This window comes from Lissotriton vulgaris, chromosome 6 (genome assembly GCF_964263255.1).
Source record: "Lissotriton vulgaris chromosome 6, aLisVul1.2, whole genome shotgun sequence".
Lineage (NCBI taxonomy): Eukaryota > Metazoa > Chordata > Amphibia > Caudata > Salamandridae > Lissotriton > Lissotriton vulgaris.
Genome location: NC_141694.1, coordinates 332,315,157 through 332,338,612, shown reverse-complemented (window position 1 = coordinate 332,338,612; position 23,456 = coordinate 332,315,157). Strand labels below are relative to the sequence as shown.

Below are 23,456 nucleotides of genomic sequence, written 5' to 3'. Positions count from 1 at the left end.
CGCTCTGATATTCTTCCGGATCTGGTTTGCGCTATATAAAACTTTATAAATAAATAAGAGGTGGACAGACATTGATTCTCGACTGGGGCTGTAGAGCAGCAGAGACTGATGGATGGGTTAGTGGGGACATGCATTGAATGACACACCACCACTAGGATTGTGCCCCAAAGAGCAGGGCCTCAAGTGTCTCGACTGCCCTTAGCAAGTCCACAAGAGGACGAACACTTCCTGCACCCTGCATGGGCCACCGGAGATAACCCGAAACTGGGGCTTGATTTCAACACCAGGTTCATTAACCAACAAAAGCACCTTATCAATTTAGGCTAGTGATTCTGACTGACTGCGCTCTCACCTACTAACTGGAGTATTGTTCTACCAAGCATGTACAATGCTCAGCCATCAAAGCGGCAGAGTGCTTTTGTCCGAAAACCCTAAGCAATATACTTCCTGCAAGTTGTGGTCTCCTTATCCGTAGATGGTTAATTTCTCCTGACACCGTTCAGAAGTAACTAGGGCTGCCTAACATCAGGCCCATTATAGCTTTTATGGACAATGTTAATCTCTCACCTTCTACTATAAGGAGCGCACCTCATGCAACTGGGAACTTACTGCCACTGAAAAAATACATTAAAAAAAAAAAGTAACCAATTTTTTCATCTCCCACAAACAGTGTCCCACTACCAACAAGTAGTACCGCGCTTATTGATAGGGTACTTACAAAGGAAGGTCTCTTGTTCAGTCTTCAAACTTTTAAGAATTAAGCCTTACAGGATGAAAAGCCTACAAGACCTAAAAACTAAACTGAGCTTCAAAATCGATAAAATCTGAGCCGATGTGAACTTTGTGGCCTCAAGAATGTTGGCGGTGAAATTTAAAGTTGACAAGAAATCCTGGGAACAGCAGAGGCACATTGCAACTTTCAAGATCTTCCTACCATGTTCTTAGAGAAAACGGTCTTGATTCTAGCAGATGTGCTTTCTGCTGAGTCAAGAAGGAATTCATATTCGGGAGCATGGAGAAAGGAGAACAATAGTATAGGGGAAGGATTCTGAAGAAGAGCCGTTTTGGGATTTAAGGGCTCATCTCAGCATACACCATTTTCACTATTATTAGCTCATGCTAAGTAACTTAAGAAGCAAACATTCTCTTTTAATAACACAACAATGATGGCCCAGGGGAAGGGCTGGAAGAAATAATGTCACATAAAGTGCACCAAAATGGATCAAATACAATTGGCTCATGGCGTAATCCACTCTGATACCATAAACATACAAGTCCAAATGGGCATAGAATATAGCGAAGCACACTAGTAAGAAGAAGAGGACTGCCCTGAGGTAGTACACACATAAGCACTCCTAAAACATGGTGGTCAGAATAGCCCATTATAAGAGCACGAATGGCTGGTAAATGCACCTGGTCACACTAAACAATGCTTCCTACAAACAGGGGCTATGTGTTGGATTGAGTGTGGTCGGCTGGGAAATTTTAGATACGTACTGTGGGACTGTCCATTGATTAAACAAGTTAGATTGAAATACTAGCTGTCATAAAGACCTTTCTGGGTTACCCTATACCTGCTGATACTTGCACTGTAATTCTGGGCGTTCTCCCTCAGTCACTGCAATATCAAACTAAACCCAATCGAGTGATGATGTGGAGCTGCCTCGAAGGCAGCTAGAACTCACTTTGCATCTTATTGGAAAAATAATGTACCTTCACTTATTGCTTTTTGGGACCTTTGCTTCTGAAACATATTGGGGATGGAAAGACTGAGCAACACCCTTATGGAAAAGTGCAAGGAATTGAAGATTGTGGTCCCATTGCTCGATTACCATTCTCAGGGTCTCTCCATCTTAATACTCTACTTGGCAGAGAAACCTGAATCTGTTTCATTATTGACAAGTTTTATGACATGAGGTCCATCGGGGAGGTGTGCTGGCGTCTCTCGAATAGATCCTAACAATGTGTTGGTTCCTCCTTGAGTGTACTCTACACCAATCCTTCAAGAGTATTTTGACACTGACTGCAACAACTGATTGTTGATCCCTTCAAGGATAATAAGGGCGGGGAAGGTCTTTGTTGAGCGATGAAATAGTAGTAAAATGTTTAAATGTAATGTGCTAGTTATGAAAGCAATATTAGCAAATGTACAGTTAACTGTAAACAATTACCAACTTGTACACATTTCATTTTCAATAAACATGATATACTTAAAAATAATAATTCTTTGGATGGTGAATGTTAACTATAATCTCTGTGGGTGTTCCATATTTCTTATCACAGAATATGTTGTTAAAAAACAAGTTACTTACCGTCAGTAACGCCTTATCTGGTAGAGACTCTATATAGCCACAGACTTCTTAACTTAGAAATATCCCCAGGCATCAGACTGGATCCGGAGATGTTTTTCGTGAGCAGTACCTTGCGCACATTTTGCCAATTCGGTCCTGCAGGCTTCCTCATATGAAATTGGTTCACAGACCCACCTCCAGGGATGATATTGCTTGGGTATCTATTCTAAGGTAAGGTAAGGAATCTGAGGCTCGAAGTCTCTATTAGATGAACAAGTTACTTACCTTCAGTAAAGCCTTATCTGGTAGAGACTATCTAGCTGCAGATTCTTTACCAACCCACCCATCCTTCCTGCTCTGTGAACGTATGTCTAGAAACAGGGCTGTAATATTTTCTTTTCAGGGCTCTGTTTTCCCACACCAGAGGTGAGTGTTCTTCAAGGCTCCGTGCTCCTGGCGTGTAAAGTTGTGAAAAGAAACTGATGGCAGCGCGCTGAGGTGGCGCCTAGATAGGCACTGCAAAAGTCACTTCCAGTGCGAACGATGCCATGCAGAGCCGAACACCACTACCTAGTGGTACGCAGGAGTATTTCCAGATCCAGTCTGACGCCTGTGGATAATTATGAGGTAGATAATCTGCGGCTGCAAGTTTGTATCAGCTACATTAATTCAAAATGATGTTGCCTTTACTAGATTTCATTTTTACCATGGCCCAGCAAGAACTGCACCTACATAATTTAGAATTGCTCAATTAAATGATGTGCAAGCATTTACTATTGACATTTGAATATGTAAATATGTAAATAATCATATACAAATGTAGAGGTGATTTATTTGTGAGAAAAGGGTCAGATGTGACTGTACTGTTCCAAAATGGCAAAATAGCCCTGCTTTATAAAGGGATTCACTACCGTTATAAAACCCTACATTGCTACCCCTATTGCTCAATGACTTGGACCAATGTTAGATTACTGCAAATCATCAAGCAACAACAGGCGCCAATTCTGGACCAGTTATTTACTATTTTTCTTCATTATTTTGAGTCAAGTCTTCCTTATCACATTCCTTACTCTACGAGAGGGTGAAATGTGATAAGAAAAATGGACAGGGCAGTAACAGCCTTTATGTAGCTTGCTACTCCATGTCCCGCAGCTGTTCAATATCTAATATGATCATAGATTCAAAATTTCTAATGCAACCTTTAACAAAAGTTAAATACATGTCTGAATTGTGCGTGAAACCATGAGGAGCCCTGTATGTTCAACAATGTAATTTTAGCTACAGTAGAAACAACATATGCATGCATTGCCACTGTCATAAGATCTCTTTAGACACCTTTTAGTTGTCAGTGTATTAAATTGGTGCTGATATGTACCATGATTGGTTAAAAAAAACTTGACATTCCTTAGGGTCATACAGTATAATGAATTACTTAGAATCACAAAAAGTTAAATCAAATTAAAAGCATGTAATTCCAAATTGGATAGCACATAACATACAGGTATCAAGTTGACTTTTTAATTCAGTGATAAATGTACTAACCAATCTTGAATATTCAAAGCTATACTCAATACCAAACAAGGAAACATAAAAAGGTTTCCTAAACGTATATTTTAAAGGAGTCTGTGTAATAGCAAGCACATATTTCTTTCAATGCGATGTCTCTTCCATGTTTCCATGGAGTAAAGACTGTTCTTTACTTCACACAAATCTATCATGAACCTAAAATTTTTATTAAAATCTATACAGGATTTCCTCCAATAAAGCTTTACACGTTCACTGCCTGCAATCATTTTCTAATGAGAACTTGTAACAAACATTTTAAGATTTCTTTTTTTTTTATAATACAAGTACTCGAGGTAAGAATCTCTTGAGCATGACCTAAGTAAGCCTTATAATTCTCTTGAGTGTGACCCCGAAAACAAGAAAGAGCTTGAAGAAAGACGAAAAAAGTATGCAAACATAAGACATGGCTAATCAATGTGAAAATACAAAGTAACAGAAAGAAACAAAAGCCTCTGCAAAAATATAAAAACAAGAAAAACAAGGTCAAACTTATTTAGATCTCTTGTACTCCTGATTTAGGATCATGGTTAAAAGTTCAACTGGAGCAAGGACGTAGCAATCTCGCCAACTTGAACCAGGTGTGTTCTGATCTCCCAATCACTTGCTTGACCAGCAATGAAGAGAAACAAATGTCAAAAGCCACACTGTTAAGCAAATGTCACAGCAAAAAAGATAAGGTCCAAACCGCATCTGAGAAATTGCATTAAGCCTGCAAATGAAGATTGCAATCCAAGCATTTCATGCAATGACTATAGGAAAGAGCAGCACATCAAAAAGATTGGTCTTACATTTGGCGATGGCTCGATTTGTTCATATTTTATATCTTCTTTTCCATTTGCTTCTGCTTTCAGTTGGTATGATCTGCCTTCAATGAAAGTAATATAGTCTTTATAAGAGCATAATGGGCCTGCCAGGATACCCATGAAATTACAGTTGTAACTTAAATACTCCAGTAGACTTGGCATGCGTCTGCAATTCAAAGATAAGCAATCTGTGAGATATATGCTTCAAAAGATTTGCTGAAAGGAATAATCACTCTTCTTTTTAGTTCTAATCTAAACGTTTTCATATTTACCAAAGATGCACATACATGGATAAACACTGTGGTAAACCCCTCAGCACAGGATGTCACAATAGCATGCCTTACAGATAATTTACACAATTTAATACACTTCATATAGTAATAAACAAATACATAGTGAACACAAAGAACTGTACAACAAAACATTAAAACAAAAAAAAATCTTGCAATCGAAGGCACAGTGAGTAGCATTGAGCATTGGAGAGAGCAGAATAATACATCTACGGTGATAAGAAACTTATGCAACCTAAGGCGGGATGTAAGGAGGGAGTGTAGTTTGAAATCAAATAATGCGCCTACAAATATTTTTTGCAGTACTTCGTAATTTTCAAGTCAAAGAAAGTATGAAGTAAACAACCAGGACTTGATTACACTGGCGTTGCAAACCTTGGTCATTCCCTATTGCTAAAGAAAAGAAGCACAATGGCACATGTGCTTACTACATGAGATTGGGTGTGCCCCCTCCCCCCAGCCAACTGCTCAGCGTTTCTCTGCAGATGACCCTCCTGATCTGTGGGGTACGGATATGACTTCGCTTGACCCACCATAATCGGGACCTACAGGAGCATCCCTCATGGGGCCAAATGAACAATGTCCCTGCACAGACCGTGGCAATGGACCCTTGTCACATTAGCTGTTCCTTTGGAAGGTCCCACAATAAATATATGATATCTCCTGGATGTTGCACCACAATAGCATCCCTCCTGGGCAGTTCTGCTTGTGCAGCTGTAATTTAGTGCAGGCACAAGGGCAAAGGGATCCTCAATTGCATGGGGACACACCTCATTCAAACGAAAGAACACCTACTGTAAGCTTCACCAGCACTAGCTTGGCACCCATGAATGGTTATACAGAATGGGCCGCAGAACATTTGCAGCCTTTACAAGTAGTGTCGTAGTGATCCGATGGTGGAAAAGCAGGCATACATGATTGCGGGGCTTCTGAGGCACTTTTCTTTATCCAGCCCCCAGTGTTATGTATACTTCCTGAATGTGTACTTATATGCACGCAGACATGATATACATATAACAAAATAATGATACGAGCACTAGGAGGTAGTGTAATAGCATATGCATGCGCGTGAAAGGTAGACACCAGTAAATCACGAGGAACACCCCATCATGCAGTATGATGAGAAAGTGAAAAAACAATCCCTATTGATACCTATTTTCTTTTGGTTTTAGTTTCTTGTTTGAGTTTGCTCCCTTGGCATCAGAATCCTTTCACTAGCTACAATTGTTCATAAATACATTAATTATATCGGTCATGTTTTACGGCCCTTCCCATCCAACCTCTGTCCTTCGTCAATACACGGTTCTCATATTTAACCAACACAGTTTACACTTATAACAACTCAGTTATATGACTTCATCATGAGGGCATTAGATGATGGGGGCAAAATGATATCCCTTTTGGATCCACAGTCTACCACCAGCATAGACGGTATTGATCCATGATCTAAATTGAAGGTTAGAAATGTATCTCTTGCGCTCACCCACAGATGAGGTTGTATTCTTAGTTGATGTGAGGTGAACTATTAATCAATATTCAATCTGGATTTATATTTTCCCCACAGTTACCCAAGTGTTATTTGCTCATGATTCGTTAAAAAAAATCTCATGAAATTTTGATTCAAATGCACAATGGGCATGAAATAATATCATGTGCTTTGAAGGCACTGATTACAGTTAGAGCAGAAATACTCTGACATTGAGCAGGAGGCATTGGCCATGTTTTAAGCAACGGTTTGCTTCTGTAAGTGTGGGGTGTACAATAAAAGATATAAGCCATTGATACACCTCTTCACCAAGAAAAATGCGGTCTTCGCTACTGGTAGGATTGTGAAGTGTATTTTTGCACCACAGGACTACACTTTTGATATGGGTTTGTGGCTGGGAAGTTTTGTCCAGTTAGCTGGCTGTCATGATTGGATGCATACCAGGAACCAATGCTGGAAATGTAGTGGAGGAGTATTAATGGAAAAATGTATGGCTATAGTGTATCAGTGGAGTCACAGATCTGTCCATCATATTACCTAGGAATATGTTAATGAACTGGAGAGTCAATATGTCCACAACAGAGCCAGGCATTGTGTAGAGAGGAGGCCAGAGGCCTCAAGAGGCATCCAATAGCCAACAAATAGGATGCCATTCTTGCACAATTTGAAAACTTGGTTAAAGACGATACTTTTCCACCATAGCATGGGGCGGCATGGATTAATGTTCTTCTGGCATAGGTCGGTTAACTAAAACTAAATATATATTTATATATGAGAAGTTCCCTGTAAATATAAACTGTAATTATATATATATATATATATATATATATATATACACACACACATACATACATATACACACATGCATACATATGTGTATTTTATATATATACACGCATATATGTATGTGTGTGTATGTATGTGTGTGTGTAATATATATATGACCAACGATTCAGCTACTCCATTATCCTCCCTCCAAGGTAGGAATCATGCAGCACCACAGGTATGGAATATTTATATTTTATTTATGTTTCTCCGACAGTGCATGTACAACCGGGACAGTTATCAGTGATGTTATTTGAGATGTCATCAGTGATGTCGCTGACCCTGTCATGAGTGATGTAATTAATGAGGTCATAAGCAGTGCATTGCGGAGCATAGGTTATAGTTAGCTCAGCTAACTAGAACTGCTGAATTTCACTGGTTTTGTTCGAGTGAAAATTGAACTTAACGATAACGATAACGCCCTTGTAACCTTTGTTTTTTTCATTACATTTCTACGTTTTTTTTAAATGTATTCTATTTTTTAACTGTAATGTCCCTATAATCTTTTGTTTTTTCAGTGAATTTCTAAGCTTTTCTTAAATGTTTCCCAACTATAATGACCCTATAACCTTTACTTTTTCAGTGAATTTCTAAATGTTTTTGAATTTTATTTCCTAGCTGTGACCTCTAACGTTTCACAGTGAGCGTGTAACAGCAACACGGTTGTCTGAAGCCCTTACTATCAAAGTACAAATTACAAATTAGCGAGACCAAACTGAAATCAATGGTACAGATATGAGTTTTCAAAAAGAAACTGGACGCGAATAATAAAGAGATGTCAGAATTGACAGAGCAAAATTCAAAAATTGGGAAAATACTTCAAGCACTTCGACCAAGAGAAAGTATATCCTTACATAAAAGAAGACAATACTCTTCCCAAAGAGAAAGAAAGTGAAATCTCAGACTGTGACTCATCGGAGAAAAAGTTCTACAGACTCCAAAGGATGGAGCAGCAGTGAGGAAAATGGAGGATGACGAAGTCTCAGAGGTTGAAGTAGAGGCAGAGGCAGGAAACAACCATGGCAACCTGCCCAAATGAAATGTTTTAGGAAGAGGCAACTAACAGGAAAGAGCGAGAAGGAAAAATGTCAGCTGGGAGGAGAACACCCTAGGAGGAACAACCAGAACCAAGTCCAAAGATTAACTTCCAGGAATGACCAACAACATTCGCTAATCTTCAATCTCACTGACATCTCTCTAACTGAGGAACAAACCACAGTACTCAATAAAGGATTAGGCTTCATACCAACTCCTACTTTCGACATATTCTGTGTACAAGTTGAGGTTGCTGATGTCTGTAGGAAATTGAAACTAAAAGCATTTTTCAACAATCGAGAAGTTTCAATACAAAAAAGAGACACAGATTTTGTCCACCAACCTCAGCGGTCCTGCTAGAGATCTTAACACTTGAACAAACCATGTTCAAAGAGATCAAAGCATTATAACCACCTGAGATGATGTACCATGTTTTTTTGCTCTGCACTGGAAAGCGCAAAACATAGACCTAGAGAGCTCTACAGCATCATTAGACAACAAACCTCCAAGCCTGTGGCCTCCTCAAATCAGGCGTCCAACGAACTTTGTGACAACTTCGTCAAATTCTTGAACAACAAGATCACTAAGATCTAACTCTCTCTGGACACCATTAACACTCAACCCACCAAGAGCACCACACCCGGGGCGGTCGTTGTCGCTCATTGCCCCTCCTCCAATTCTTGGCTAAGTTTCCACCCCATCCAAGAACATAAGATAATCACACTGATCTCCACTTCCAAACCCTCTTCCCATGTCCTTGACCTCATTCCACCCCTTCTAACCAAAAAACTGAAGAACTCCCTAGCACCGTTTTGGTGTACAATAATAAGAAGTTCCATGGAAAATGGAGACGTCCCAGACTGTCTTAAAGTAGGTCAAGTCACACCCCTGTTGAACAAACCTGGCCTTGACACGACGGATTTGAATAACTTTAGAACTGTATCTAACCTCCCCCTTCTTTCCAAAATCCTAGATAAGTGCGTACTCCAACAGCTTACCCAACACCTGGATAACATTAACCTCTTGGAATCCCACCAATCGGGCTTCAGAAAAGGCTGCAGCACAGAAACCGCGATCCTCAACATTATAGACGATATCCACCACTCACTAGACTCTGATCAATGCTGCCTCCTCATTCTCCTTGACCTATTGGAAGCATTTGACACAGTAGAACACAAACTCCTTATTAGAGCTCTCCAAGAAAGAGCCAGTCTTGGTGAAGCGGTCCTCCAATGGTTTTCCTCATTCCAACACAATCGCACTCAAAAAATAAAAATCAAAAACTTTTGTTTCTGACTCTCACCCTATCAACAAAGGAGTCCCTCAAGGCTCAGTGCTCTCCCCACAACTCTTTAACATCTACATGGAACCCCTCACCAAACTACTCAGAGCAGCCAACATCCGCTTCCATCTTTATGCAGACGACACTCCGATATATCTGGAAACCTCCTCCCTCAGTGACATTCAAAGACTCAATGACGTACTGAATGATGTTCAACAGTGGCTGTCTGCGAATCATCTTAAACTAAACCCCGACAAAACCGAGATATTTCTCATTTCAAACAAGAAGGAGAACCCTCAAATTGCTGAATGGCTAAAAGCCGCAGATGCGCTCAACGGGAATCTCACCCTAGCTGACTGTCAAATCACTAGGCATCACACTAGACCCGAAACTAAACATGACCAGACACATCAAGAATTCGGCTAAGAGCACCTTCCTTAACCTTAAATTCCTGAACAAAATAAAACCCTCAACCCGCCTGGTGATCTCAAACAGGCCACTCAAACACTGGTACTATCAAGGCTGGACTATGGCAACGCAGTCCTCTCTGGAATTGCAAAGTCACACCTAGCTCCCATCAGAACAACTGAATGCGGCAGCCAGAATGGTCACCAGAATCAAGAAATTTGATCACATCTCTCCTGCACTCAGTGAACTTAAGTGGCTCCCAGTTGAAATGAGGATCAGCTTCAGAGTTGTGCCTCACTCATAAAGCCCTACATACCAGCAAACCCGAATACCTGGCGGCCAAACTCAAAAAAGCTGGTCAGGCCAGGAACCTCAGAAGCTCAAACTCCCTTCTTCTCATCCTGCCAAAAACTCGAAAAATAAAAACCGACTCGTTCCTTCGCCGGAAGCACGCCCAAAATCTGGAACTCCATTCCCCCCCACATCAGGACCATTCCCACCTTTGTACAATTCAAAAGTTCCTCAGTTGTGCTCCAGGGAGTCGATAGGAGCACTCAGAGTGGGGTAAAAGACTCTTAAATACCGCTCCATCACAATGTCAGCGAGACTACGATACAGATGTTCCCTCGACTACGAAGCTGACCCCTCAACATCACAATGCATTATTTTTATCTCTTTCTCTTTCTCTTGGCTACTTTGTTATCTTTGCAATGTTTACTCTGTAAAGCGCTCCGATACCCTCGGGTCAGGCTAGTGCTATATAAAACTACTAAAATAAAATAAATAAATAATATAACTACCAAAGAACGACTGGCATTAAATTTGTCAGGACTTGACGGATCCTTGGTCTGTATTATATTCTCTTTTAAGAATGTGGCTAAGAGGTAAGTTAGGTTGAACCAACATTTTTTTATTGTGCCAACAAGACAAATAAAGACTGATGTAACAGCCGACAGTCAAAGTTTTTTATAGGTGGACTTTCCCCTTTGTCGAGGGTCCCTGGGCTACTTCGGACTCCTTTTTCTCATCTTTGCAGAAAATGGGGCATGAAGGGAAAAAAAATAAAAGAACAACAAATCAATAGTGAGCCTTCTGGTTTGGCTATTTTAAAGGAGGGGGCCGTGAGGGATTCACTGAGTCCTCCACCAAGTGAATGAAGTAAGAGAAAACAAACAGTGACCTCCCTCAAGCCCACACACTCCCTCCCCGTGAGTACACAAGCCCCTGTATGCGACGACGTATCTGTATCAGCCACCCTCCTCCTGGAGAGTGCCGGGGCGTTGCGCGTTGTATCCTGTGTCCGGTTTCCTCGGTGTCAGATGGTGCCCTTGGGAGCTCTTCGGCTTCTCCAACTGGTTAACGGTCTGTCTTCGATTCTCCTGGTGTCTGTTAGGCGTTTTCCAATCTCCGCGCGCTGTCCTTCTATCGGCACACCTCCATATGTGACGTCTTCCTCTTTGAGGTTCTTCTCCTCCGCTGATAGGCCGGACCTCCGTGACGTCGTCTCTAGCCACTCCTATTTCTGCTCGTCGCGGTTCTGTTTTAAGGGGCCGCTCATCTCCTGAACATCAAGTGGCAGCATATCAGTATTTTCGTCACAGTATGAATCCCGATCCCCGAAGAATTCATGACAGTTTCCTAACCAGCAATGAAAATCTGGTATTGAAACCAGCCAACAAAGGGGGAGGAATTGTCCTACTGAGCAAAACTCACTACGATAAACAATGTATGGATCTACAAAATAACACCAGAATATCAAGTAATCACAGAAGATCCTACCAGGAGACTAAGAAACACCATCGCCAACATTATAGAAGATGCCGAAATTTCAAATTGTATCTCAAAAAGAGAAGAGGAGTTCCTATACACAAAAGAACCAAGAATACCATACTTTTACTCCTTACCCAAGATGCATAAGCAAGAATGACACCTTTGTCTGTTGGATACTGTACCATTCGATCTACAACATGACCTTTTAATAGGTCTCGATATAGAGACCCTGCATACAAGTCTACCTCAAGAAGCAACGTTAGACACTATTGAACAAATACTATTCAGAATTAAATGGGATTTCCAAATACCAAGGCATTTTATTATGGAATGCTGTAAACTAGCCCGATGGAAAATTACTTCAAATACGATGAGACATTGTACTTACAAGTACATGAAACTTCTATGGGCAGCACATTTGCCCCAAGTCTGGCTGCTCTGTATGTAAGTAACTTTGAGGAGAAACATTTCTTGTGCAATAAGAACCCCTTCGCAGAACACATTGTCTTGTGGAGAAGATTAATTGATGATATTGTGATCATTTGGAAAGGCACCGAAGAGAAGGCACAAGAATTTCTGATTTGGATCAACACACTGGACGAATTTCTGAGATTCACAAGCACTCCAAGTAAGAGTAGCCTCACATTCCTGCACATCACTATATTTGTGGAAAACTATACTCTTCGCACCAAGACCTACCATAAACCCTCAGACGAAAACAATCTGCTCTTATTGCCAGTTTTCACCAACGTCCTCTGAAGGAGAATTTACCCTACAATCAAAATCTATTTTTGTAACGTAATTGTAGCAGTAATCAGGACTTCAAAGAACAGGTCAAAACACTAACTGACAAACTGGAGTCAAGAAACTATTCGACACATATCATCAATAAATGCTACAAACGTGCGAAGAATCAGTACAGGGACATTTTACTGCAGGAAAAACAAAAGGCAGAAAGTCAAGATCTCGTCACAACGTACAGTTCCACATCAAACCAAGTGAAGAAGTTGATCAAAAAGAATTGGAGCATTGTCAACACAGGCACCTTCAATTGACCGCAACCCAGATTCGCCTACAAAAGAGAGAAAACATTTAAGACATATTGGTGCATACCTGCCCAAAGAAGAGGGAGATAACACAGAACACCATGACAACAGCCTGGGGTCTGACTTCTGTTGTGGGCCACTATCCTTGTGGTAATTGTTCAGTGTGCCATCTAACTTCTGCTACCAAAACACTCGTTCTGAACAATGATCTGAAATGGACCTTAAGGAAACACACCAACTGCAATAACACGCATGTGGTATATAAATCACGTGCCATTGCAATTTATGGTATATCGGAATGACCTGCAGAAGAATTAAAACCCACATATATGAGCACAGAAGTAATGTAAATGCAAGAAATCCACGACAAAGATCAGCAACCACTTCTTAGAAGTAGGATACACTCCAAACGAGTGAGCGCATGAGTGTCTCAGTAGGTTTGCGAGTGGGTGTGAGTGTCTGAATGGGTTTGTGTGTGTGTCTGAGCAGGTCTGTGAGAGTGTTTTTTTTAGCGGGTACATGATTCTCTGAGTGGGTGAGTGGGTCTGTGCGTGGGTGTATGAGTGGGTGAGTGGGTCTGTGCGTGGGTGTATGAGTGGGTGAGTGGGTCTGTGCGTGGGTGTATGAGTGGGTGAGTGGGTCTGTGCGTGGGTGTATGAGTGGGTGAGTGGGTCTGTGCGTGGGTGTATGAGTGGGTGAGTGGGTCTGTGCGTGGGTGAGTGGGTCTGTGCGTGGGTGTATGAGTGGGTGAGTGGGTGAGTGGGTCTGTGCGTGGGTGTATGAGTGGGTGAGTGGGTCTGTGCGTGGGTGTATGAGTGGGTGAGTGGGTCTGTGCGTGGGTGTATGAGTGGGTGAGTGGGTCTGTGCGTGGGTGTATGAGTGGGTGAGTGGGTCTGTGCGTGGGTGTGTGAGTGGGTGGGTGTATGAGTGGGTGAGTGGGTCTGTGCGTGGGTGTGTGAGTGGGTGGGTGTATGAGTGGGTGAGTGGGTCTGTGCGTGGGTGTATGAGTGGGTGAGTGGGTCTGTGCGTGGGTGTATGAGTGGGTGAGTGGGTCTGTGCGTGGGTGTATGAGTGGGTGAGTGGGTCTGTGCGTGGGTGTATGAGTGGGTGAGTGGGTCTGTGCGTGGGTGTATGAGTGGGTGAGTGGGTCTGTGCGTGGGTGTATGAGTGGGTGAGTGGGTGTATGAGTGGGTGGGTGCATGAGTGGGTGAGTGGGTGTATGAGTGGGTGGGTGCATGAGTGGGTGTGTGGGTCTGTGAGTGGGTGTGTGGGTCTGTGAGTGGGTGTGTGGGTCTGTGAGTGGGTGTGTGGGTCTGTGAGTGGGTGTGTGGGTCTGTGAGTGGGTGATGGGTCTGTGAGTGGGTGATGGGTCTGTGAGTGGGTGATGGGTCTGTGAGTGGGTGATGGGTCTGTGAGTGGGTGATGGGTCTGTGAGTGGGTGATGGGTCTGTGAGTGGGTGATGGGTCTGTGAGTGGGTGATGGGTCTGTGAGTGGGTGATGGGTCTGTGAGTGGGTGATGGGTCTGTGAGTGGGTGATGGGTCTGTGAGTGGGTGATGGGTCTGTGAGTGGGTGATGGGTCTGTGAGTGGGTGATGGGTCTGTGAGTGGGTGATGGGTCTGTGAGTGGGTGATGGGTCTGTGAGTGGGTGATGGGTCTGTGAGTGGGTGATGGGTCTGTGAGTGGGTGATGGGTCTGTGAGTGGGTGATGGGTCTGTGAGTGGGTGATGGGTCTGTGAGTGGGTGATGGGTCTGTGAGTGGGTGATGGGTCTGTGAGTGGGTGATGGGTCTGTGAGTGGGTGATGGGTCTGTGAGTGGGTGATGGGTCTGTGAGTGGGTGATGGGTCTGTGAGTGGGTGATGGGTCTGTGAGTGGGTGATGGGTCTGTGAGTGGGTGATGGGTCTGTGAGTGGGTGATGGGTCTGTGAGTGGGTGATGGGTCTGTGAGTGGGTGATGGGTCTGTGAGTGGGTGATGGGTCTGTGAGTGGGTGATGGGTCTGTGAGTGGGTGATGGGTCTGTGAGTGGGTGATGGGTCTGTGAGTGGGCGATGGGTCTGTGAGTGGGCGATGGGTCTGTGAGTGGGCGATGGGTCTGTGAGTGGGCGATGGGTCTGTGAGTGGGCGATGGGTCTGTGAGTGGGCGATGGGTCTGTGAGTGGGCGATGGGTCTGTGAGTGGGCGATGGGTCTGTGAGTGGGCGATGGGTCTGTGAGTGGGCGATGGGTCTGTGAGTGGGCGATGGGTCTGTGAGTGGGCGATGGGTCTGTGAGTGGGCGATGGGTCTGTGAGTGGGCGATGGGTCTGTGAGTGGGCGATGGGTCTGTGAGTGGGCGATGGGTCTGTGAGTGGGTGATGGGTCTGTGAGTGGGTGGGTGCCTGGGTCTGTGAGTGGGTGGGTGCCTGGGTCTGTGAGTGGGTGGGTGCCTGGGTCTGTGAGTGGGTGGGTGCCTAAGTCTGTGAGTGGGTGGGTGCCTAAGTCTGTGAGTGGGTGCATGAGTCTGTGAGCGGGTGTGTGAGCCTGAGTGAGTGTGTGAGTCTCGGAGTGGGTCTGTGACTGGGTGCATGAATGCGAGTTGGTTTTTGAGTGGGTGCGTGAGTCTCCGAGTGGCTCTGTTAGTCGGTTTGTGAGTCTGAGTGCTCTCTGTTTTGCCCTCTTCTGCTCAGTTTTGCCATTTCTGCCCTCTGTTCTGCCTTTCCTGCTAGTTTTCTGCTCCCTGTTTTGCCATTTTCTGTTTGGTTAACTGGCCTTTGTTTTCCTTTTCTTTTCCTCCCTCAAAAATGGGGGAGGGGGCTGATGTAATTTCAATAAGGGGAAGGGGGCATACGGGTACCCCCTTCCTGGGCAGATTATGGCCCCAGGGACCCCAGCCCTATGGGCCTATCCATAACTGTATAGGAGAGGGACCCAGCAGTCCCATCTCCTGGGCCAATTTCAGCCCTGGGGACCCCATCCCCTGGGGCCCGGACATTATTCAATGTGGGAGCAGGACTGCATGGCCCCCCTCACCAAGCAGATTTCTGGCCCGGGGCCCTATACCCCGGGGCCTGGCCATATTTCCCTGGATGCTCTGGGCCTACCCAGAGCACCCAGTGTGCTATGGACCATGCGGGGAAAGCCTCAAGACCCCAGCGGTGCCAGCCCGCTTCCCGCTTCCTGTAGGAGCCAGCATTGCTATTTCACACAGGGAGCTGCTGGAAATGCAGCTTTCTGTGTGCAAGAGCAATAGTTTCATCTATTTTCCTTCCTGTATCTCTGCGGGAAGGGAAGAGATTAAACCTCTGCTTCCAGCAAGCAGAAGAACTTTGGCAGCTCCCGCCCGCTAGAACCGGAGCATTTGCTTTTCCTTGATAGAATCGGTCAGCTCCCGCCAAGCAAAAGCAAACAGCTATGTCCCCACCCTGCCCCCTTCTGACAATCGGTTCAGGATGGGGGATGAAATATAAAATGGTAATAAGTGAACTTTATTACCATTTTATTTTTCATCTCTGGGGCATTTTGGTTAGTGGGGAGACGTTCCTCCCTCAAGCGGAGGAGCCGCCCCGGTCTAACGTGAAGCACGTGATTAACACTACTACTTGTTCGTTTGAGGCCTAAACAAATTTGGTTCACTAAAGAGGGCCAGTAAAGCTAAACTAATAAATAAAATAGTCAGAACTATTGGTGGCCTAGGGTTAATTCAGGGGTTAATTTAGTGTTGAAGAGTCCAAGCCTTGTGGGCAGAGAGACAAATATTTACAGAGGTGAAGCCCCCCGTTGAAAAAACGTTTGAAAGAAAACTGCTGCAAAGAGGTTCTTGTCACAAAGCATTACTATACAAAGCAATAAAATAAGACCCAATGTAAATTGGCATTACTATATCATGGAACGTTTGTACTTGTTGGCAGAAAACTCCCAATTTGTACTTGCATTGATGGAGTTCCAACTGGCTGCTGGGTGAATTTCTACTTGATCTCACCACTTGTTAAGTGATGGGATTTTTGGAATGGGTGTTTGGGTTGACAATTAAGAGGAGGGCCCAACCAACTCAATAATATCACTCTGGTAAGGTCTAAACATAGTTATGAGAGAATCTTTGCTCCACCCCTGGTACCTATGGCACAAGCAGCAGGCAATCCCCAAAGAAGGTGTTTTAATTTCAAGAAATACCAACAATTTGTAAGTAAAGAGCACTACACCAAAACACTCCCAAGTCAATTTAGAGAAAGATGTATTCAATAAAAAGAGACTTATATCATTAAAACAAGTTAAGGGGAACTGGCAAAGGTAAAGCACCGTTAAAAACAACACTTCTTAGTGGACCAGGCTGTTGACGGAATTTTAGTTCAAGTGGGTCATCACAGTCAATAATTTAGCCTTTAGACTTAGTCTAAAGCAGCTAGGACAGTTCCTTCTGATCAGTCCTGGACCTCCTAGCTCCTCAGGCAGGCTCCTGGGCACCAGGCATCTCTCCAGACAGGTCCACTGCAGGGTGTAGGCCCCTGTGGTCAGCTGGGCCCTTGGGAGGTCAGGCGAAATTCGCTTTTTGTGTCCCCGAAGCAAGTAAACCGGATTAAAACCACTAAACACTTTAAGAACAGTTACAGTCCCTGGGAGGAGGAGGATTCAGGAGTACATGAGTGAGTTCTTGTCTTCCTGCAGGAGCCAGGCAGGTTTGTCTACAGCTCTTTAGCCACTCCCATATTTAGATGAGCCCGTTACCCATCTGACAGGGGCAAAATCAGTTCTCTTCCCAACTGCGACAGGAATCAGGCTTTCTGGAGGGTCTTAGAAATGTAATCCTCTGTGGGATATCCAATTCAAAAGAGGCAGTGCTAAAGATGCTGTTTGTTCTGCCAGCTGTTCCTGTCTACTTCCAGATAGCTAATCTAATCCTGCTAAATGGTCAGCAATTAACACCCATTTAACAACCTAAATAAACGAGGGGTGGTGCTCGCGATGTGCAGGAGTTAACTTGCAGGAAAAACAAAACTTACTGCGGAGTGAGCTAGGTGTCGAAAACAGTAAAGGGAGGTGGCTTACCGAAAAACACGGGTCTGCTGCTTAAGTTAGAAGATTCTCCGGACCGCCAAGGGTGACGCCCGGTGAAGTGGTGAATGTGGGCGGCAGAGTTAGGTACGTAGATATAGAAACGGGACCAAAAGACGATCGGATGTGAGTCGGGCTGACGTGATCAAAAGGGAAAACGGTCTGCCAAGAGTGGAAGGGTTGAGAAAGGAACTACACGGAAAGACTTGCACTGGTTCCTGGGAGGCCAGAAGGATCAATATCTTGAAGACCCATGTACCCCCTGCATGACAATGTGGCATTACCTGACTTGAACAAAATGGATGGAGAAGTGGTGGGGTGTGCGAGGAGAGCGAAGGTGGGGTTGGTAGGAGAGGGGGTCGAGCGCCAAGAAGCAGTGGTTAGGAGAGGTGGTGGAAGAAGAGCAAAGCAGAAGCCATGTGACGGAGCTGGGTTGTGTTGTTGGGACAGGCTCAGCAGTGCGGCAAGGCTGTGATTGCGTGGAGAGAGAGGGGAGGTGCTGGTGTGGGAGGGGGGAGGTGCTGGTGTGGGAGAGGGCAAGGCTGTGTTTGCGGGGAGAGAGAGGGGAGGTGCTGGTGTGGGAGGGGGGAGTTGCTGGTGTGGGAGGAGTGCTGCTAGGGGAGGAGAAGCCTGATGCCGGATGGGGGCGGGAGAGCCTGGGAATGCGAGAGGCTGGGCTTGCATGCGATGCGCGTGCATGTACACGGGAACTGCATGAAAACCGCGGGGCTGAAAGCCCTTTGGTTTCACGATGTTTTCGCCACTTGAATTCTCGCTCCGCTCGATGCGCTTGCGCACATCGATAGGTCGCGAGACCTAAAAATTTACAAAGTTACTTTTCAGCTCAAGTTATCAAAAATCTGGTTTTACATGACATCAGATTTTGAGGAAATAATTTAGAAGCATTCTTCCAGTATTTACCCAAGAGGAGGCAGGGAAAAAATATTCCGCATCCTGGCCTAGTGATGGAAAAGTCTACCAAGGCCTGCACAGTGAAATAGCTCATAGGTTTTATTTCACAGTGAGAGCAAACTAACCCTAATAAATAGCGTGCCATTAAAAACATATATAATAGTACCCTGTCCTCTTGGATTAAAAGGCCCATTTTAGGAGTTACCTCTGAATATATATAATAGTCTTTTCCTACAAATCCAAAGCACTTTTCTTTGTCACATGTCACAGCAGTGCTTTAAACTGCAGCCCAGTAAGATCAAAGTGGTGCCTCGGACAGACATATTTTTGTTAGATATGTGGGTGGTGGAAAAAAACAATGAGGGTCGCAACCCACATATGACATTTAATATTCTGTGACATAGGCACATTTTAGATACATGTACAGGACGTTTTAGGGGGTAAGCACTGGTGCTTTACAGCTTTCTGTGGGGGTAATGCTTACAGCCAGACATTAAAGCCATCAAAATCAGACAGGGAGACATTTTGGTAGAAATGGAACATATCTTAGAATGCAAATTACCCCCCCCCCCTTGCTCCAAATCATACGTTTAGGTATTCTTAGTGATGTGGATTTTCCTCAGAACAAACTCAAGCGATGCGCAACAGGATAGCCAAACCGAAGCTATGCACAATTGAGTAGCCAAAACTAACATTGCAGAACACAGAGGATCCCAGCAAATGCCGACAAAAGGTTGATGGCAGACTGAAATGGATTGGTATATGGGGCAAAAAAGAGATTTCTGAAAGCAGAGGGTGCCTGAAGCAATTTAAGAAGATAGTAGGAGATGAAGAGAATACTATGGCCTAAATAAGACTGAGCCAACTAAAGTAGAACAAACAAAAGGTCAGGATAGTGGGACCAAAATGGTAGAGTGTGGGAGTAGGGGCTGCAATTGATGAAAGAAAATGTGTCAGTAAGCAAAATACAGATTAAAGACTCCTATCTGAACTTCCCTACTCGACCCCCCTCCTCCAGCCCCCTCAGATATATGCCTGATTTGCCTCAATACATGTAATCACATGTGATATTGTGTAGCGGGGAGAGCATACCCTCGAAAGAAGAGACCCCTGTAGTGGACTGGTGGGTCTCTGATGTAGATGCCCCTCCCTCTTGTTCCCCACATCAGGACAACTCGCAACCCGACTCTGTGACCAGCTGGCCAGACAACTACGCTGCGGAAGGTGAAGGCTCCTTTAACTGGGAGACGAAGCCACACCCCGGACTGACGTCTTCACCACCGGATTGGTAAAAACCCAGGAAGTGGAGAGGATGGCGTGTGACGTCACCGTACCAAGACCGGAGGAATGCGAGCAGGTCGTGAGGAAGCAGAGAGACGTGCCGGAGTACCGAGAAGAGACTTCCTGAAGAACGGAGGCGGGAGAAGGAGAGGAGACCCAGCCGGTGGCCCTGCCAGAGGAAAAGGGAAAGCCAGGAGGCCAAAGTCAACGCGAGCCACCCAGCCACACTCACCAGGGAGTGTGGCTCCACCAGGTACGGCAGCGCGTTACTGGGTGGTTTGGGAAGCGGGGAGATACCGCGTAAAACGCGGAGAGCCTGCCTGTTGTGCCGCTTGCCTAGTGTAAATAGCTAACTGTCCTCATATGACCTTCACGAAGCACTAGACCGTCTTAGATGCATGAAACACGGTGATCCCTACACACCCAGGGCATCCCCATGGGAATACTTTATTAAAGGACCCTCCCTAATGTTAGCCCTCATTTTTATTTTTTACGCATGTACTTCGGTGGAGCAACCGAGGAAGCGCTGGACCCTGACAGAGAGAGCAGTAAACCCCATACGAAGCCAGGAGGAGGAGGAGTCAATCCTGCCATACTAGCAAGAGAAAGAACTTCACAAAGGAGAAAAAAGACCTTTATCAAAATAAAACCCTATATACCACGCTCCAGTCTCCGTGCCCCTCATTCTCCCCCATCACCCCCGCAACATATTGATATATTTTAAATATCAAATTGCTCTACGGGGATGGATCACAGTTCAAGTAAGACACTCCAAACGGACGGACCATCGACATGTATCGCCTCCCTGACGCTTAATTCGGCATTGAACTGTATCCCAGTGATTATCCTTCATCGGTCCGCGATCAGGTATCCTACCCACCAACCTCCTCCCTGAACTGCGGTATTAAGAACCCGGATCGGAAGTTAATATATTACTTTCCTTATAGATTCCTGGTTATACGAACCACTACCTGGCAACGGACTAATTCCAGGACTAGACTGCTGCCCTGAATATCGACTTAGAAGTTATCTCCATCAGTCCTCAAGCACCCAGTACCACTCTACACAACTAGGATTCCCTAGGAAAAGTACACCTTGTCCTAACAATGTCCCCAGAAATGCTGTCCTGAAGAGACCTCATAACAAGAGAGGGTCGAAACGTTGTCAACACTAACAAAAGAGAGCCTGAAAAATATATAAACACTGTCCATTGTGAAAAGCTTCTCCTTTTTGATTATTACCAAAAACCTGCTTTCCCCGTGTTTCTTTTTTCACTTAGTGTTTTCACCACGTTAGGTTATGGTGACTTCACTGGGGCTCACAAATCACTATGATGTGTTCAGACTACCTTATTTATTAGGAAATACTTTTGTGGTGAATGTAACTTCAAAATAAATCCTACTCACTTCGGCTGGTGAACATTACCTTGATTAATGTTGTGTGGGCTTCTTTAACAAGAGATGTTTAAGACATCTTTGTATAAGATACTACTATCTTATAACCTCTGGTATTATTACCGTGACCTAATTCAGTAAGGTCCCATTTTTTATTGCCAATATGTTTGATTAATTCAAGCAAGTAATATTTTCTTGCAGATACTGTATTGTTTCTACAAATGAGTTCCTTGTGAGCACTGTGTTTTTTTGCTTCAATGCAACACCTAGCTGACAAGGACGCATGGGTCGTTCTTGTTTTTTGTAACTATGCACCCTGATAAATAGCGTGCCATTAAAAACATATATAATAGTACCCTGTCCTCTTGGATTAAAAGGCTCATTTTAGGAGTTACCTCTGAATATATATAATAGTCTTTTCCTACAAATCCAAAGCACTTTTCTTTGTCACATGTCACAGCAGTGCTTTAAACTGCAGCCCAGTAAGATCAAAGTGGTGCCTCGGACAGACATATTTTTGTTAGATATGTGGGTGGTGGAAAAAAACAATGTGGGTCGCAACCCACATATGACATTTAATATTATGTGACATAGGCACATTTTAGATACATGTAAAGGACGTTTTAGGGGGTAAGCACTGGTGCTTTACAGCTTTCTGTGGGGGTAATGCTTACAGCCAGATATTAAAGCCATCAAAATCAGACAGGGAGACATTTTGGTAGAAATGGAACATATCTTAGAATGCAAATTACCCCCCCTTGCTCCAAATCATACGTTTAGGTATTCTTAGTGATGTGGATTTTCCTCAGAACAAACTCAAGCGATGCGCAACAGGATAGCCAAACCGAAGCTATGCACAATCGAGTAGCCAAAACTAACATTGCAGAACACAGAGGATCCCAGCAAATGCCGACAAAAGGTTGATGGCAGACTGAAATGGATTGGTACATGGGGGCAAAAAAAGAGACTTCTAAAAGCAGAGGGTGCCTGAAGCGGTTTAAGAAGATAGGATGAGATGAAGAGAATACTATGGCCTAAATGAGACTGAGCCAACTAAAGTGGAACAAACAAAAGGTCGGGATAGTGGGACCGAAATGGTATAGTGTGGGGGTAGGGGGCACCAATTGATGAAAGAAAATGTGTCAGAGTAAGCAAAATACAGATTAAAGACTCCTATCTGAACTGCCCTACTCGACCACCCTTCTCCAGCCACCCAGGGATATGCCTGAATTGCCTCAATACATGTTAACACATGTGACATTGATATATTTTAAATATCAAATTGCTCTATGAGGATGGTTCACAGTTCAAGCAAGAGAAAAGAACATTAAAAAAACACAGGAAAACATGTAGGATCATACATTTGGGGTACATTCTCATAAGCATGGACTACGTTGCATACCACCAGGGCTAAAGGACTCGTAGAACAGACAGAAAGATTAATTGAGGTTAGTCTACAGTTGGCATTAGCTATTGAATAATCCTGAGATTGGTTGAGGGCAAGTGTCATCATAGCATGCTTGCATATTCAGTCACTGAGTGAACCAATTTGAAACTATGAGGTCAAAGTTGACACGCTTGGGGGCGTGGCTTAGCGAGCAAGCATGGAGGACGCTGCCTAGAAGAGCTCCGTCCTGCCCGTAACTCATTCGCCTAAATATCCTGTCTCCCCAGTCCTTGCTGCTACCCAAAACGGCGGTCTAGCTCACGGAACCCACAAGGCACCCTCAGGTGGCGTTACCATTGGTCTGGGGCTCCCAGTCATCTAGCGGCAGAGAATGACAGTTTGCGGCCTGGTAGGGTGCCGTGCAGCCGGGGCCTCGAGTTTGGCGCTCCCCGTGCCTGGAGCGTCGCGGGCTGCTGCATACTTCAAAGCGGGACCCGGGGTTGCGGAAGTGCCCTGATCTCCCCTGGCAGTCTACGGACATCTAGCACCAGAGGCCAGTGGAGCGCCTGAGTCCCCATAACGTGACGGGGCTACGGTGGCCTCCGAGACGCGAGGCCTGGTTGCCCACGTGTAGCTGGGGCATACATTTTGGC

General features: G+C 44.6%; 1 protein-coding gene across 1 annotated transcript in view; it reads right to left on the bottom strand.

The window, feature by feature from the left end:
- Window positions 1-23,456, bottom strand: part of MBOAT2 (membrane bound glycerophospholipid O-acyltransferase 2) — a 970,645-nt gene that overhangs the window by 147,579 nt on the left and 799,610 nt on the right. The window contains exon 7 of the mRNA XM_086926366.1: window positions 4,646-4,826. Within this exon, the coding sequence (XP_086782492.1) occupies window positions 4,646-4,826 (181 nt within the window). The remainder of the gene's footprint in view (window positions 1-4,645; window positions 4,827-23,456) is intronic.